Below are 18,773 nucleotides of genomic sequence, written 5' to 3'. Positions count from 1 at the left end.
TTAATATCTGTCCCCACCCACACCACCATCAGATTTGTGTCACCACTCTCAGACGTCTTGTTGACCAAGTGTTGATTTATTTCAAAGCTTAATTTTAAGTCTTTTATGTTTTTTTATTTTTTTATTATACTTTCTCTGAACTGCCATTCAAGGGAATCATATCAAGAAAGCACATTTTCAACATTTTGTATCATATTTCATTGTACAAACTACAAAATGAGAATGACATATCCACGTGCAGATGCACATATGCATGCGCTCACACACATTTGCGCAACAGCTGTGCACAGAGCAGCATAAATCTCTGTTTGCGGAAAGGCTGACAAATCAGTTTCATGGAGGAAAGTAACAGGACACTCTTTGACGTTCTCCTCACAGCACCAGGTGTTCATGTATGTGATCCTTGCCTCTGAGCCAGGTGTGTGTGTGTGTGTGTGTGTGTGTGTGTGTGTGTGTGTGTGTGTGTGTGTGTGTGTGTGTGTGTGTGTGTGTGTGTGTGTGTGTGTGTGTGTGTGTGTGTGTGTGTGTGTGTGTGTGTGTGTGTGTGTGTGTGTGTGTGTGTGTGTGTGTGTGTGTGTGTGTGTGTGTGTGTGTGTGTGTGAGAGTGATCTATGGTGGTCAGAAAGCCTATTTGTGTTGAGTTCAGTGAAGGCCAGTGCTAGGAGGAGAGAGCGACCATATGCTTCTCATTACAAGTAAGTGCCTACCTCGTCCAGGAGGAGCACGAGCCCTTAGAAGGTGGGAGAAAGACTGGCAAACGCAGATCATTCAGGATCATTTGCCAGCTTCTGCCCTCACTGCAGGACAAATGCTAAACCAAAAGATGTAAGAAAAAAATAATAATGTGGTCCCATATTCTAAAAACACACTTTTTATTTTCTAAAAAGTGAGATTTCCTTGTCTATTTTGATTATAAAGCAGATCGAGGGGCTATGGAAATACTGTGAAAGAATCAAAACGCTATACTATATATTGGTCGAAAGTGCAGCTACAGTGCTGTTACACTTATTCCCCGGATGCAATGACCCAACAGAGACTCAGAGAGAGCAGATGCAGAAAACCTGGCAGACCATTCAGAGCAGACTAGGCTTTTTCGGGAGGGGGCTTAAAGAGACAGACACTAAAACGGAACGTTTCAGACAGAGGGTTAATACAGTATAACACACAGTAAGTGTTTTTTGAACATTAAAGCATGTTCAAATAGATGTTTGAATTTACAGTATGTATAGGTAAGTATATCTCTGTAGTCACAACTCACCACTCAATCTCTAATTTTCACAACTATTTTTCTTTGTGTGCGTTTGTGTTTGAACCCTCAGATATCCGTGTGAACTACTGCTATACCAGGTTTGAAAATGGCCGCTGCCTGGCTCCTATGCCACAGAACACTTCCAAGGCAGGGTGCTGCTGCGCTGGGATGCCAGGTCAAGGCTGGGGAGATCCCTGTGAAATCTGCCCCACCAAGGGAGAGGGTGCGTACACTTCCTACCACGAGCGTACAACACACACACAGACAGAGAAATACACACTCTTTTCTCACATGTGTATGTGTATCATTGAATGTTATTAATGACTTTTTACATCTCGTGCTTCAGAGGGTTATCGTCCTCTCTGTCCAAATGAGGGATATCAACAAGGGCCAGATGACAGCCCAAAAGGTACGTGTGTCATTAACGGTGAATCTTGGCTTCTCTGTTATAATAGTGGCATGTAATTAATTTGGTGTTGATGTGTTTTAATTGTAGATATTGATGAATGCCTCAATGACCCTTGCATAAATGGCCAGTGCATCAACATAGACGGCTCTTTCCGCTGTGAATGTCCCATGGGATACAGTCTGGATAGTCGCAAACTCAAGTGTGAAGGTTAGTTTACTCACTGTTTTGCTATCCGTCTCTCAGCGTCTCCGTATCCTCGTCTTCCTCCTCCCTCTGTCTCGGTCATACTCTCACTGATTTATTTACCTGGTAGATGTTCTATGTCTGATGAGCTGCAGCTGATTCAGAACTCTGCAGCCCAAGTGCTGACCAGGACATATTACACATGTTTTAAAGCTCTTACATTGGTTGCCTGTCAGACTAACGTGTGATTTTAAAATCCTTTTATTTGTTTTTAAAGCACTTTGTGGTCTTGTATGAACCACATCCTCCGAGCACAGGTCTGTTAGTTGTTCCAAAGTGCATGACTAAAAGCTTTGGTGAGGCAGCTTTTAGCCGACATGCCTCTGCCTGAGGACCTGAGAGGGGCTGGAAGGGTTGACATTTTTAAACGTAAACTTAAACACCAACCTAATCAGTATTTACATTATTTTATTCACTTATTTCATTGTCATAACTTTAAAATATATTTTAACTGTTTTCTTATTTTTCCTGCTTTGTATTTTTTATCTAGTTCTTTAGGCGTTCACTCTATTTTACTACTATTATTTTTATTATAGCTTTTAAATATTGTATTTCATCATATCATTATCTCACATGCATTGGTCTCTTACTGTTCAATGTTTTGCAAATGTCTTTTATGGTCTACACCTTCTGTATTATTCTGTCTTGTCAGTCATCTGTGAAGCACTTTGAACTGCTCTAACCTGTTTGAAAGGTGCTTTACAAATAAAGTTGGATTCATTGGTATGACACAGGAACATGCTTAATTGAGTTTTTGTAACTTTCTACAGACACTAATGAGTGCGCCATCGGCAATCCCTGCGGCAATGGTACATGCACTAATGTCATTGGTGGGTTTGAGTGTGCATGTGATGACGGCTTTGAGCCTGGACCAATGATGACCTGTGAAGGTATGTGAAATACTCTCATTTCCATCTTGTAGTGTTGGAAGTGCTGTACTACTACTGTAACTTGTTTTCCTTCCAGACATCAATGAGTGCTCCCAGAATCCTCTGCTTTGTGCCTTCCGCTGTGTTAACGTGGTGGGCTCGTACGAGTGTAAATGTCCCACGGGCTACGTGCTGCGCGACGACAAGAGGATGTGTAAAGGTACTACGGCTAAATGACTCACTCATACACTTCCCTTTTTAAGTCATGGTCACTTTACTGGAACGTGTTGATAGAAAATAAACTAAGTACCTCATAGAGACATGCTGGTCACGTCTATAAAGTAACACACTATCTCTGAGATCCTCAAGAGTTCTGTGTCTCAGACAAACTTAAAACACTTTCTGGAAACTGTAGCCGGCCGAGTCACTGTTTACACCTCCGCTCTCTCAGATAGCTCGGTACCATAGCAACGGTTGTATTTGGAGGGAAGCGCTGAGACAGGAGGAACTTGTCAGTGTGTATCGCGTCACTGTTTACATTAGAGCTCCAAACAGACCACCGACCCTCCCACGACACGCCTGTTGGCACTTCAGAGCTCAGTGTGGTTACACTAAACTAAATGAGTGTGTTACAACATTGCTGCACATGCATGCATACATTTGTGTCATGCTTTTGTATCCTCTTACTCTTGGTATACTGTTTGTTTTCCAGACCAGAATGAGTGTGAGGATGGTATAGATGACTGTGCCAGCAGAGGCATGACCTGCAAAAACCTGATTGGTACATACATGTGCATATGTGCCCCTGGATACACACGGCAGCCCGGCGGAGACGGTTGCATGGGTAAGATTGTAGTAGTGTCCTACTGTAGGAAATAATGAACCATCATTCTGGTTTATGGCCTCAAACCTTGGCTTCACTTTGCATGAAATAAATCTGTTTAGATAATCATCCACTTCTGTGTAACAGTGGAGAAAGCTTGTTGTGTATTCTGGATTTAATTTTATCTTAGGAGTTGTTAACCCCCCATTTCCTGTCCTGGTAATTACTGGACTTGTTAGTGTCATACAATGGACTTGAGCCATCAGAGGCTTTATAAAGAATTTTTTCTTGTGAGTGTTGGAGCCAATTGGGTGTTTTTCTGATTATTTTTTGAAAGCTTAATTTAGATACTTTGTGTATTGGTATAATACGTCACAAGGGGGCGGTAACTTGATGGCGATGGGTCACGCCACAAAATTGTATTGTGTAGTTTGAGAGTGTTTTTTGAACAGCAGAGAGAAAAACGGTTCTTACCGCATACACACACATAATTTAATGAATGATTAAGACAATGAATAAAAATAAATGATAGTTTAATTAACACAATTACTAACGAGAAGCAGAGGACCGAAGAAGCAAACAAAAGACAGCTCAAGGTATGCGCGTCAAGGACACATTCTTACGGTTCAACACACCACCGTGACTCTTACCATAGGGCCAATTAGTCACTACATTAAGTTAACCCAGAAAAAAACAACAACATTAAATGATTAATTGCTTTGTGTAAGTATTCATAACACACAACAATTTGGCCTCCTGTCACAGGCTTAGAGATTGTACAGTGAACTTCCACTTTAGCTTCCTTTAATTAAGTTTTGACATATAATAGAAAGTCCCGTGTAACAAACGTTTCCACTTTCCACTATCTTTAGATCTGAATGAGTGTACAGCCAAACCCGGTGTCTGTAAAAATGGCCGCTGTGAAAACACAGTTGGAAGCTTCCGTTGCAGATGTGACCAAGGATTCATCGCTAACCCCACACAGACTGAATGTATCGGTATGTACAGTGTTATCCATGCATATGTGTTGCTCTTACTTTGTATTTGTTTTCACTGTGCTTTACCTGACTGTACTCTAACACATATTTCAGTTAAGTGCGTTTATCGGGATCTGTTGTGTCCTCGCTGCCTCTCTAATTTGGCTTAAAATTCAAAAGAAAACACTTTTATTAAGTGACATCTTGTTTCTGTATTTCAAACATCTCTTCCTTATACTGACAGTGTCCCTAGTCTAACAGTTTTTAGCTACAGTTCTAGCAAAACTTAAAATATAAATTATTGTGTAATGCTTTGAGTTGATTTAACAGTGTAAAACTAAAGTGTAATTCCTTGCCTTTCTGAGTGAATATTGTTTTAAACATTTACTTTATCTTTGTCTTTGCATGAGTTGCCAAAAGGACGCTAACACTGGTAAATTATCCGTCCGCTACCCTTGAACCCACTCGGATGCCCGTATCTCCTCACTGTAAACACTGGCCACTGCTGGTTGTCCAAATTAACATCAATGCTGTCAACACATCTGGGACTATACTTCAGTCTATCACAATAAAATGAAATGCTTCAATAACTCCAAATGATGCAGTAAAAGCTCCTTCATTTCCATTTTGAGTGTGTACCATCACCTGACCCACTCAGGCTGAGCGTCTCCAAAGCATTCTTACTGCTTTCTCCCTTCACTCTCACTTTCGTAGACATTTAAATGCCCATGTACATGCATAAAATGTCACTCCTAGATTCTGAGAAGTGTGAATGAATTCCACAATCCCCCAGGAAAAGCACCACAAAAAGACCAGAAACTGCATCAGACCCAGTCGGTGTCCCGGATAGGGGCATGTAACAGTGAACGTTGTAGGAGTGCTGACACAGAGACGCTAAATAGGATGTCAGAATAGGTTCAGGAGTTCAGGAGTCCAAAATGTAAAAAAAAAAACATAATGTTGGTCTTTAGGCAGCAGAAATTGATAAATGAATTGAACAAATTCCAACCACTGGGACAGAGACAGGCGTTACCTCTTAATTTGAAAACCTTTGACAGAATTAATATTTGAAAGATTCATATTTTTTAAGATGAACTACAGCAAATCGTATGGCCTTCTATATTTGGATTGGGGTTTTATGCTATTTTATCTTGGATGAAACTAGGGGGAAAAAGATTTTTTTTTTAATCTCAATGGGAATTTAACCATTCCACGTCACTGTCTCGTTAAAAACCATGTGTCTGTCACTGTCAAGATAGGGGAGAGGAAATCCGTTCACAGCCTTCCTCCCTAATCTAAATATATACTTCTGGATAAACTTGATGTGCTGAACCCATTGAGGAAACCACCAGGGAGATTCTGTTAGCTCTGTGGTTCTGTGGCTATCTTATTCCTTACAGACAGTAGTGATAAAGCAGTGTGGGTTATCTATTCACGTCTGGTTCTGTGAGGCCAAGTCCTGTCTGGGTGGTTTGGTCTGCTTTCCTCAGACCCACCTCTTTGTTCGTCCGTCCATCTGTTTGTCTCTCACGTTCCTTTCTCTCTCTTTCTCTCCCACCCTTCAGATAACCGCGAAGGCTTCTGTTTCACTGAAGTTCTGACCACTCTGTGTCAGATGACTTCTAGTAACAGAAACTTGGTGACCAAGTCAGAGTGTTGCTGTGACGGAGGCAGAGGCTGGGGCACCAACTGTGAGCTCTGCCCGCTGCCCGGGACTACTCAGTACAAGAAGATGTGTCCTCTGGGACCTGGGTTCACCACTGATGGCAGAGGTATCTTTCTGCTAAATAGACTTGAGTTTAAATCCATCAACAATCAGCTTCACATTTTCTACAGTCATAGTAGAGTATTGATCTTTCTCTGACAAAATCTTTGGATTAAAAAGGTGTTTTTTGAGGTGGGGTTTCAAAACTTCATATTTAATCTAATTGTCTAAAATGACCTTACTGGTAGTTTTGCATGATTAAGCCCAAAACCACGAGGCACAAGTACTTTATATGTTTAGTTGCTAGATGGATTTATTCCAACCAGCCAGGCAACTACTGTTTTCTGTTCATTTCAGTAATTTGCAGTAGAGGCTGGATTCATTTGAAACAGTTTCTTGGTCTACAAGCACGCTACACCATCCAAGATTGAAAGCTTGCGTGCAGAGAAGCATTGCATTTATTAGCTATGATATCAGCAGATCAAACCCTGAAGACAACAAGCAGACAGTCATAAAAATGTTATCTCTTTTTTTGCATAAAATACCCCTGCTAGTGCCAGTCTGTGTCAGCAGGCAGTGTTTTCAAAATGTTTCCTGCTCACAACTTAATTACCAACACATTGTGCCTTAAAATAAAACAGCGCGGTGAATTCTTCGATGTGATGGATTATCTCAACAAGTTTTGTGTCTCCGCGAGTTAATGTTCTGTACGTACTAAAGTGATTACTAACCATCCAGATGAATCGCTTTGTTATGTTTTGTAAATTTGTGTAGATATGAGACCACTGATATGGTGGGTGTGAAATTAACAGATGGTTGTAGTTGGTTGATATAATCACTTACGGAGCATTCATTTGGACTGTGACAGTAAAGAAACCATACATCTGTTCTTGACACAACACAAATGCTGCACTAAATGTATAAAATGATATGTCGCTAAGTTATTCACTATTAAAAACCAGCAAAATTATTCTCTAAAAGCTCCCAGGATGTCTTCCGTCTAACTGTCCGGAAAATCTGTACTGAACTGGGGGAAAAGGGTGTTTAAGTAGTATGCTCCCTCTGATTGGAACCAGTTACGAGACCACATGAATGTTCAAGAGCTGATTTCATTGGACGCATTTAAAGCGATGCTGTAGATTTTTTGAGTGTTGAATAATGCTGTGATATCTTAAAAGACTGTTATTTGTTAATTGTTATACGTTTGTGTTATGTCTTACACTCTGTCGCTTGTGCTGCTGCCTGTTTTGGAGATTTTTAATCTCAATGAGTCTTTTATTCCTGGTTAAATAATGCAATAAATGTTTCCATCCAGATATTGATGAGTGTCGTGTCATGGGCAACTTGTGCAAGAATGGTCAGTGTCTCAACACTCTGGGCTCCTATAGCTGCACCTGCAAACCTGGCTACACTACTGACATCAGCGGCACACTGTGTGTGGGTAAGGCCAAATTTCGCCTCCAGCGCTTACACTTTATGGACTCTTTTCCTACCATGCCTACCTCCGGTTCTCATTCCTACTGTCTAGTAAAGAGCCCAAACTACGTGGGTGGACTGCACAAACACACACACACACACACACACACACACACACACACACACACACACACACACACACACACAGACACACACACACACACACACACACACACACACACACACACACACACACACTCCTGAAAAATTCAGCCTGAGTCTGTCTGTCTCATCATGTCCCCTTATGGAATTTCTGGCTACAGGACCAAATCTCTCTCTCCTCTCTCTCTCTCTGTCTCACTATCACCCTCTCCGTCTAGATGTGGATGAGTGCATACAGGCACCAAAGCCTTGTAACTTCATCTGTAAGAACACAGAGGGAGGCTACCTCTGTATCTGCCCCCGCGGATACATCCTACAGGAAGATGGAAAGAGCTGCAGAGGTGACGCACACAGCATAACAGAACCCACATTAAGCCCAGTGCTACTCAGATCAGTTGAGGTCAGTGTCATGATCTAGGAAAGAGGGCGCTGCTCTCGCAGCAGCCAGAAGCAGGTACTTGGCTGCGAGAAATAAAATTCCCCTTTGGGACAATAAAGTTGAAGTTGAAGTTCTTGCTTGACTTAGTTTCAAGGTTAGAGACACTGTCATGCTGAGTGGGCATGGCCCTCTGCCAGTGCCGTGCTCACTGTCCCAAGACGCTCCTTTGTGTCCACGTGGACAAGTTTGTCCATGAACGTGTACCCTACATCCAGAGCCCGTGCATCTGGCAGCGTCTCTGGTTATCCGGCTTGTTTGTGTGTCTAAACAAGTGTGCTCGTGTTTTTTTTTTAAGTACTCTTTTATCTTTATTTACCATAGCTTTAGTTTCCCCCTTTATAGTCCCCCTCCGTGTTTCCGGTGTCTGGTTCATTTGCAGTTCATTTGTAGGTCAGTGACTGTAGAAGGACTGGAATTTGACTCACAGAAAAGAGCAGCGCACATACAGTACAACATGCAGTGATCTGACAGTATCTTAAACACACTACCTAAACTACTGAGCAGTTTTAACTCTTCTGTTAAATGTGTCGCTGGTTTTATGTTTATGTACAACCTGTCCTCTTTTTCAGATCTGGATGAGTGTTCGACCAAACAGCATAACTGTCAGTTCTTGTGTGTTAACACCATCGGTGGGTTCACCTGCAAATGTCCTCCTGGCTTCACCCAGCACCATACTGCCTGCATTGGTAAATAAACACATGCAGAACATAGATATACTGCACATCCGAATCTTTTGTAATCAGAAATTCTCCTTATGCAGCTTTCTGTGTATTCTCATGGTGTCCCATCTTTTAACCCGATTCAACTCCCATATTGTGTAAAATGCACAAACAATGTGTTCTTCTTTCACAGTGTCATTTCTTATAGTATCTTCCAGCCCAGCTCATAAAAGACCCTAAACGACCGTCTTGTCTAACCTTCACTAACTGTCGTTCAGAGTTAATGGACTGCGGCTGATAGCACACTGATCTTATTAGGCTGGACGGGTTTGGAGTCATGGCAGCTTAGCAATGCTTTGTTATGGAACTTTGCAGTGGATCACCATGACTACCACAAGCTTTTTTTTTTCCAGACCATAAAGCAGCTCCCATGACCTCACATCAGATCAGGAACAGGGAACTCTCAGTTTTGACTATAGGAATAACCCCAGGCAAATGACATACAGTAGGTGTGGACGTGTTATTAATTTAGGAGTAACGAGGTTGGAGAAACATGGGTCCGTCATAAAACATTTGTTCAAATCATACCTCAGTAACTACTGATGATGTGCTAAAGGCTACATCCACACTACTACGTTTTGATTAGGAATGCATATCATTTGCTACGTTGACGAGTTTCCAAGCCCCTTAAACAGATGTGTTGGAAACGCTGCTGACCCTGATTTAACTCCAGGGTTGCGTTTTAGTCTGGACGGGCAGAAATGGACACCTTTGATGACGATGACCCAGACACCCACTTCAGTCAGTCCTCCTCCTTTCATCCAATCTGTCTTTTTCCACCACCATTACCACACATAGCAGAGTTCACATGACACGCGTTTTCAGGCGTGTTAATATGGACAGAAATGATTTCTGGTACAACGCGTGTGGATGGAAATCGTTTTTGTTTTGACACACCGTTTTAGAATGGAAACGTAATAGTGTGGATGTCGCCTGAGGGTGTGTGTCCACATAGCATAGCATTTTTTTCTGGCAGAAATCCTCTGGCAGGGCGCTGGGGAACCATTCATCTTTGCACCTGGAAGTGCTGCCCGTGGGTTTTAGTTTCTGTGACAGCAGCATTTACGTTGGCTGAAAAGGAACGCCTGTGAAGACACCAGCGCTTTTCTGAAAAGCTGAGAGGTTTTCAACTGGAAGTGCCCGGAGCTGCCGCACAAAAGATCCAGTGCCTTTTCTCTAGGCTGCCACATACGCTCTCTCCTTATTGGGAACTGAAAAAATACACTGACGCTAAAAAACACTATGTGTACACAAGCCCTTAGGCTACTACTATGACTACTACCTCCACACTACTACTAGGACACTGAACCCCAAACTCATTGAGGGAAGATGCTTAATGGACAAAACATTTCTGGACTAAAAACTTTTCCAGGCATAGTGTAAATACTCCATATAAGACTTGCTCATGCCTTTCAGTATATTTATTTTTTAATTTAAAGCAATACTTGTATCCTTATGTTTTTGAGCACTATGTCCCACATGTGGACTGTTGAGTAATCAAAGATCTCAAGCTGAAACACAGGAAGACTGTGAAATGTCCCACCATGGCATATGAAACAACTAACATTTAGAGATTACAGCCTTTACATTTTTCATCATAGCTGCTAAATAGCTTAAACTACATGATTGTGTTCAGATTTGCAGTCATGTCTGTGATGGTTGACAAAATAACATTAAGTCAAGGCTCACTTGCTACGATTTTTTTTTTCCCAGGAAAAGCTTGTGAGTGGCCGTTGTGTTTAGATTTTCATCAGTCTATTTTTCCCCAAGGTGAAGAATGAACCTTAACACTCAAATGTTTGTGATTACCTCCTCTGGTCGGAGATCAAATCAGTAGGTGAGAGATTGTCTCCCTAAACCCCTGCAGACTGTGAGATCATTTGTTTCAACAGTCCGTGCTGGACCTACCCTGCTCTTTGGAGCCAATGTCGACTTTCCATGAATTTCAAAATGACTCTGCACATCCAAATCAGGGTTATAATCAGCTTTTATATCATGTTTCCCGGTTTACCCTCGTCTGAACCTTCCCTCCTCTCTGTGTAGACAACAATGAATGTGCAACAGACCCCAATCTGTGCGGCTCCAACGGTGCCTGCCAGAACACTCCAGGGAGCTTCAATTGCGACTGCCAGCGGGGATTCTCATTAGATCCCAATGGACAAGCCTGTGAAGGTCGGACAACAATTAAAACCAACCTCAGTATCGGCTGATCCCTTACAGAAAATAGGCTCTTACTGATAGTTTTGTTCTGTGTTTGTCCCTGACAGATATGGATGAGTGCGATGGTAACCACAGGTGTCAGCACGGCTGTCAGAACCTTGTGGGTGGATACAGGTGCAGCTGTCCACAAGGCTACCTACAGCACTACCAGTGGAACCAGTGTGTGGGTGAGTCATACCACTGTTCTTTTTATCAGCAAATATAAAAATTCTTTCCTTTTGGGGCACTCTGGTGACTTGGTTGCCAAAGTATGCACAATGTAGCCTTGATGTTCTGAAGTAGAGCCCGGCCTGGAGCATTTTTTGAAACAATCTATCCTTCACCTCTTTCCTGACACTTTTAAAATATAAATATGTCAAAGATGTTTTCCTTTCCTCTGGAAGTCCAACACTAAATGCTCAATATTTTTACTTACTTTACTTACTTTTACTTACTTATTTTTACTTACTGATATATATATATATATATATATATATATAAAAAATACAAACACTTATATATATATAATACAAACTATAACAAGAGAGACACTGGAAATATCTCACTCTAAAGGGACGAAGAGATATTTTGCACAAGGGTCAAAAACTTGGGAAGAAGGATGGTGCAACATAAAATAAGTACAGTACATACATTAATTACAAATAGTCAAGGCATAAGTCATTGTGTGGTACAGTTTATGTGTGTGTTGGTGTATAACCCAAAATAAAGAGCTTTTGTTAGTTCAACCACTATTTTTAGTTTGGATCTCTCCACATATTTCCAACGTTCATGACAGGCTTTCCCAGTATTGTTTGTGTCCTTTAACTGGAATGACCCCTTGTTTGTTTACTTCCTGTCAACTTCCTGTGACCCAGATGAGAACGAGTGTCAGAACAGCCAGATATGCGGGGGAGCGTCATGCCACAATACCCTGGGGAGCTTCCGCTGCCTCTGCCCCACCGGCTTCAACTACGAGCAGACGGGTGGGGGCTGCGCAGACGTCAACGAGTGCTCCACCAGCCATAACCCCTGCAAGTTCGGTTGCTCAAACACAGACGGGGGCTACCTCTGTGGATGTCCACCTGGATACTTCCGCGCAGGACAAGGGTATGTGAGTGAATGAGTGTGTGAAAGCTGTCTCGAGATGAGTCTAGATGACTAATGGCTCTGTCTTTGTTTCAGGCACTGTGTCACAGGTATGGGCTTCACTAGTGGTGGCTCCAGTAATGGACAGGAAGGGGAGGTGGATGATAATTCTCTGTCCCCTGAGGCCTGCTATGAATGTAAGATCAACGGCTATCCCAAGAAGGGACGCAAACGTCGCAGCACCAACTCTACACAGGAGGATCCACTGGATGACATGCAGGTAATCTGTCTGTCCCGCAGGCAACATGCAGGGCTGTGGGTCATAGGGAACTTTAGGGTTTTACCCACCTGAGGTGACTTAAACCTCACAACCCCAAATTCCACCGGTGGGTTTGAAAAGCATGTTTTCTTTTTTAGAAATTGCCCAAATTATACCATTTATCATAGCAAGATACTGTGAAAATACACACTGAAAGGTTTTCAACTTTCCAATTTCATCAAAATCACTTTATTCTACATGGCGCATTCAAAATGTCGGCAAAATAAACCGTTTGCACCACATCCTGTAAAAAATATTAAATTCTGCGCTCCTCAGCGCAACTGGAAAGCCATGATTGACTCGCCTGAGACCACCAGTCATGTGACAAATATTCAGTGAAACTTGGGCTGAACTGCTGGCTGTTTTGAGAGGACAAGAGAGGTTTTAAGCAGAGGTTGTAAAAAATTTAAATAGTTCAATATGTATAGCATATGGAGCCCCTATTTTTCCAATTATTGGTTACACTTGTGGGCACATGGAAAAACATTGTATATATAGATTCCCTCGTTTTTCAGGTTTTGTAAAATAAATGATCAAAGATATCAACTTGGGTTTTTCTTTTTTTATGATTTATGCCACAGTGAGTAAATCATCATATCAACAATCAAAATTTAAACAGGGTGTTATATAAACTTAAACCAGTCATTTCTGACTCTATGTATCAAGTTGACTACTTTCAGGTCAACAAAATAATAAGCAATGCAGTAAGGCTTCAGCTTTAGAACATTATTCCTGGCAGTGTGGGAAAGACCTTGTAATAGCATCTAGACATTCATGTAGGGAAATAAAATGTACCAACAGTTAACTGATAAATATGAAACATCTAAGTAATTAAACATGTTAGAAACCTTCTCTCTGGTTTCTGGTCAAACTTTTCCGAGGGCGGTAGGGGATGCATCAGCGTAACTCAGAAGGACCTCACTATTGCTAAAAACAGCCCTGTTTGTATGTACTGTTGTTATACCACTGTTGGACACATGTTATCCACTTATTTCAGTTGGACCATGTTTTCTTTCTGCAGCTGACTGAGAAGGAGACGGTCAGCCTGGCCAGTGTAGACATCGAGGACACTCTACAGTTCCACCTGAACATCAGCGACCTGAGCAACCGTGATCACATCCTTGAGTTCACCCCGGCCTTATCCGCCCTCAGTGACCACGTGCGCTACAGCATCGACTACGGAAACGAAGAAGGCTACTTCAAGATCAACCAGAGAGAGGGCGTCAGCTACCTGCATCTGAGCAAGAAGAAGGCCCTCCCCCCGGGGGCGTACTACCTTCACATCAGCAGTGTGCCCCTCTACAGGAAGAAAGAGCTGGCTGAGCTGGAGGACCGACATGATAAAGACTACCTCACAGGACAGCTGGGAGACATACTGAAGATGAGGGTGCAGATCATCCTCCATTAACCATCACAAGACTGAGACAGGCAGAAGTTGCCGGCAGCTGCTAATCCAGTGTCAGGCTCACACTTTCCAAAAAGGCCAAACATCTCTGACTCTGGATCAGTGGTTAGAGGCAACTTCTACTTGCTCCAACAGGGAGAAGGGCTTGCCACCAAAGAGACAAGAAGGGGGTGGGTGGTAGGGTTGGGGGGACTGCGTCATTAGATTGCCAAAGATGATTCTACATATCATAGATACAATTTCTGTGGGAAATGAACGAGGCTGAACGAGGCAGTATGAAAGATTTCAGTCAAATGAAGAACATATTGCCCTGACCCACAACTTCAGCTGTGTGTAGAGCACTATTAAGGTTGTGAATGGTTTTTAATTGTAGGTTTAAATGTTGTATGATGATATGTGGAATCAGGTGCCACTTTGAAGGGCATGAGGACTGCAGGAAGCTCTAAAGGCTGAGTTTTTTAGAACTCTGCTTAGATGGAAGAAAAGGGTGAGTCCCGGTAGTCTGCAATGCATTCATTTCCTCCCCTCAGGTAAACGAACGAACAAACCTGGATACATGACCATAAACACACTTCTGCTTCCCCAAATATTAATTTAATGGAGTGAAGATGAAAAACAGATTAGCAGAAGGTTTAGGAGAGGAAAGGAACCCACTATGGACTATTGAGATGTAGCCATGTCTGAGCTTGAATGACTCCTACTGCCTATTTAAACTATGCTTTCCATCTTTCCTACTGACTAGAATAATTCATATTTACTGGTGCTAGCAACACAACCACATAGACTTCTGAATGCACTGTACTACTATGCAAAACCCAGTAGTCAACCGGATACAATCCCATTGGTCATTCTGAAGATTTCATGTCTTTGCAACAGTAACAGCTAGCTTCATAGCCTGTCTGCTCTCCTCTATACTACATGTAAATTGTGTTTATACTGTAATAATCGATGCCACTTTTAATCTATGGAGCATTTGTAAACTAGAGGAAGCCCCTGGAATAGAGGGGTTTGTAATGGTGCTTATAATGACCAACTACTTCCTTTGTAAACTGTTTATACATACACACACCTGCACACACACACACACATTGATGATGCCAAACCTGGGCCTTCATGATTATGCACTGAGGTCTTCGAGGCCACACATTCTCTCACAAATACAATCAGTGCTGCATTGCCACGGACCAGCCTGACACCAGTCTGTGTTCTCTGTTCACATCAGTGAGGGTTTAGTTGTAAATTCACAATAAAAACATATTTTTGGTGTATATGTATTCACTGCTGTGCTTTCCCCTTTTATCCAGATTTATTAGTGTAACAACACAGCTACTAGCTTCCCTCTTCTTCAGTCATGTGTAACCCAAGCAAAGAGCAACTCAATGTCTTAATGTTTAGCTAGTGAAACATATTTCACCAATGGAATCAGTTATGGAGCAGAGCTTAACATGTTAAGGGCTGAGATGCAACTGTTGTCCTGCACTGCCCCCATGTGGCGATTTGGAAGGCTGGCTTTGTAAAGTTCATCAGACAGAATTTAAACTGTGACAGTCCCAGTAAACACGCCAGACTCTCCAAAGTACAAAAAACAAAACTTTATTAGCAACTAATTTATATATTTTCATCATGTACATCGCCAGCTATATTTGAAGCTTTCAGTTGCGTCCAGTTGATCCAAAACCTCCGGCACCACGCTCCGTCTCATCAAGTGTCTGAAAGAACACAGCAATGCATTTTTTCTATTAAATGGTTATAATGAAACTGAAGACTTGTACATAAAATAAAAACCTACTGCAGTAAAGCCATATGTTTGCACAAGAATTTTAAACAGGTAAAGTACAACCAGTTTAAGACAAATGTAGTCCAATACAACAGTCCTGCAATGAGCGTCTTCATGAATGTGTTGAATGTTTAGTTTGCAGTTTACCTGTTGCTCCTCCAGATCTGGGTACCAGATCCTCTCACAAACCAGCTGAGCAACTCTGTCGCCTTTTTTAACTGCAGAGAGAGAGAGGAGATTTTTTAATCACCATAGATTGTACATTTTTACAAAAATGCGTTCATGAAATTTAAAAAAGGATGCCATAAAAACATTAAAATTGCCAATAATTCCTACTCACTAATTTGGTATAAAGGAAACAAAGATTACACTCTAACTAAAATGTTATTTTAAGATTACCTTCAGGCAGTTTCCCTTAATGGAGAGAATGATTTACACAGGTAGTTTCGGTATCAATTCTGCTAAAAGTGGAAAGACACTTTTTCACAGTTGGTAAAGTGAATACCACTAAACAAAGATGGAAATTTTAACTCCAGCTTTACATCATGCTCCTCCAGAAAAATCCCAAAAGGAAGCATGAACATCATGTCTCTGACCCTACTAATAAATACTGCTAAAACATTTGAGAATATATTTCAGTAATGCTACAACTCACCATCAAATGTGTCCTTGCTGAAGTTGAAGAGTACAACTCCCACATTTCCTCTGTAGTCTTCATCTACCACGCCAGCTGAGGAGAACATGCAGAGACATAGGCATTAAAATTACTGGTATGACAATAGTTGAAATATAACTGCTCACATGGATTCACAGCATAAGTAAGTGAAAAAGACAAAGACTTACCACCAACATCAATAAAGTGTTTTGCTGCCAGTCCAGATCTCGGTGCTGAGAAAAGGACAAAATGGCAAGACACAATTATGCCCTTAGTTCTGCAGCTGATTAGACATTATGACATTGCTTAAATCCACATGCACTGGACAAACAGGCAAAACGTGTAATGTCATATTTTGCAGGGTTGCATCAGTTTGTCAAACACTTACCAACTCTCCCATAGCAGCCATGTGGAACTGCTATCTGAATGTCTGTCTTCACAATGGCCTTATCCATAGGACCAATGCTGTAGTCATATGCACTGTTTGATTCAGAGAATTAAGGTCAGCCGGGTTACATGGCATTATATTTACAGGACACAAATGCATTTATACAGGGCAACATTTAGCAGGTAGACTTAGTTTGTGTAGGAGTATAAACTAAACATTAGAAGTGAAATTTAAAGTTGGATTTATTTTTTAGAAAACAGTTATATCGAGTCCTGTTGAAAGAATGTGTGGTCATGGTATTAAAAATCGCTTACACTACTCACATTGAGTTAATAAACCCAAACAGTTTGTATTAGAAGTATAACCAACCTGTAGAGATCATATCCTGCTGCTTTTGTTGAGCCTCTGGTTGGTGTCGTGGCACGCTCAGAAAGCTTTGCAAACTTAAGGACGGGTCTTTCTTCCGCAGGCTTTGTCTCCTTCCTTGCTCTCTTTGATGGAGAGATTGTAGATGCATCTGTAATTTCTAGGACAGGCATGTTGGCAAAGTTTTTATAGTTTACAACCGACAGTACACTAAATAATTTAAAACGGATTAAAGAAAGACTATTCGCTAACCAGGAGACAAAACTACAGCCGACTACTACAACGTTAAAACGCTTCTGCTCCAGTTTCTTGGCGGTCCTAGATTCTTGTATTTGAAATAATTTCCCGCGTCGGAAGTTGCGCCAAATTAGCCCCTCCCATGAAACACGTCACCTCAACAGATACTTTTATCCTAACCGCAAATAATCAAATAAATGTAGCGGAAATAACTTAAATCGCTTATTTAAGTTACTACAGAACTGCTACCACATATAATGGAAATAAATAGTAAATAATGATAATAGTAATAAATATATCAGCAAGAAAGTTGGGCTGCTCTGTAACTATGGTAACCCTTTCGTCACCACTGCACCGCGAAAACAAGTTCTCGCGAGAGTTATATAAACGACTGGTAAGAACGATATGGAACAAACGCACAATAACAGATTTGTATAATATAAAGCCTCGCTTTACTTACGCATTGCACCAGAATGAAACCGGCGTAATGTTGGAGGTGTTTAAGCGTTTAGTGTATGTAAACATGCTAAAAACCACTAAGGGTTAGTTACGACGATGCTAGTCAGGCTAGCACAGCTAACGTCAATAACAACGAGAAGTGTTGTTGCTAAAAGAAACCATCCTAACGTCTCGCTTGCCTTTGTTTAGAGAGAGCGGCTGAATATGAAATGTCCTGCCTAAGAGACGCGGAGCAGCATCAAAAACCGCAGAACATTGTAGCTGAAGACCTCTTAGCCTTAGCAACGTTCGTGTCATATTGGTTGCTAACATCGTCTGCAAGCTAACTGCTTACGTGACGTCCTGTCAGCTGATTGCACCACCCCCTCCTCCTCCCCGCACTGTTCAAAACAGTCTTTTTTTAAACTTTTTTTTATTTATTTAAAATATTGAATATAAAAAATACTTTTCTTACATGATCCAGTTGTACACAATACCAAAATGTATTAAAAATAAAATAACATGAATTAAAATGTACAAGGCCAGTAAACCATTTCTGAAGGAATGAAGAATAACAAAAACGTATGGGGAGTAAATCTGAAACTCGAATCGAACAGTTTTTGCCAATTTATTATTTTTTAGTTTTGAGTTTTCTGTAGTGGGCAAATATGATTTAAAATCTGAATCTTTACAAATATAAAATGAGGGTAGTTTGTTAAGGCAAATCATTTTATGGATATAGTATTTTCCGTTCAATTTTATTTACAGTGCCAATTCATAACAAAAGTTATCTCAGGACACTTTACAGAGTAGGTAAAGACCACACTCTATGACTTATTTATGATTTGCATCAGAGGTGCCCAATCCTGCTCCTGGAGAGCTACTGCCCTGC

At 41.3% G+C, this 18,773-nt stretch overlaps 2 protein-coding genes across 3 annotated transcripts in view; one reads left to right on the top strand and one right to left on the bottom strand.

The window, feature by feature from the left end:
- Positions 1-15,460, top strand: part of fbn1 (fibrillin 1) — a 68,740-nt gene extending 53,280 nt beyond the window's left edge. Inside the window, exons 51-66 of the mRNA XM_083913322.1 lie at positions 1,320-1,472; positions 1,596-1,658; positions 1,746-1,865; positions 2,672-2,791; positions 2,868-2,990; positions 3,483-3,614; positions 4,466-4,591; positions 6,136-6,342; positions 7,591-7,716; positions 8,072-8,194; positions 8,862-8,978; positions 11,055-11,183; positions 11,279-11,398; positions 12,086-12,317; positions 12,393-12,576; positions 13,637-15,460. Of these exons, the coding sequence (XP_083769448.1) occupies positions 1,320-1,472; positions 1,596-1,658; positions 1,746-1,865; positions 2,672-2,791; positions 2,868-2,990; positions 3,483-3,614; positions 4,466-4,591; positions 6,136-6,342; positions 7,591-7,716; positions 8,072-8,194; positions 8,862-8,978; positions 11,055-11,183; positions 11,279-11,398; positions 12,086-12,317; positions 12,393-12,576; positions 13,637-14,023 (2,462 nt within the window). The 3' untranslated portion in view covers positions 14,024-15,460. The remainder of the gene's footprint in view (positions 1-1,319; positions 1,473-1,595; positions 1,659-1,745; positions 1,866-2,671; positions 2,792-2,867; positions 2,991-3,482; positions 3,615-4,465; positions 4,592-6,135; positions 6,343-7,590; positions 7,717-8,071; positions 8,195-8,861; positions 8,979-11,054; positions 11,184-11,278; positions 11,399-12,085; positions 12,318-12,392; positions 12,577-13,636) is intronic.
- A 137-nt stretch (positions 15,461-15,597) lies between these two features.
- On the bottom strand, positions 15,598-18,207 carry dut (deoxyuridine triphosphatase). 2 transcript variants are annotated; one of them, XM_083913332.1, is made up of 7 exons: positions 18,082-18,207; positions 17,210-17,366; positions 16,841-16,932; positions 16,641-16,685; positions 16,453-16,527; positions 15,945-16,015; positions 15,598-15,729 (listed from the first exon to the last, which is right to left on the bottom strand). In XM_083913332.1, the coding sequence occupies exons 1-7, from the start codon at positions 18,197-18,199 to the stop codon at positions 15,673-15,675; spliced, it is 615 nt and encodes a 204-aa protein (XP_083769458.1). In that variant the 5' UTR covers positions 18,200-18,207; the 3' UTR covers positions 15,598-15,672. The 2 variants fall into 2 exon arrangements, with proteins under 2 accessions (XP_083769458.1, XP_083769459.1); XM_083913333.1 differs by having other exon boundaries at positions 17,210-18,206.
- Positions 18,208-18,773: the final 566 nt, after the last annotated feature.

The sequence above is a fragment of the Echiichthys vipera genome, assembly GCF_963691815.1.
Source record: "Echiichthys vipera genome assembly, chromosome: 1".
NCBI classification, from domain to species: Eukaryota; Metazoa; Chordata; class Actinopteri; order Perciformes; family Trachinidae; genus Echiichthys; species Echiichthys vipera.
The sequence above is the reverse complement of the archived record's forward strand: the minus strand, read 5'-3'. Positions and strand labels throughout refer to the sequence as shown.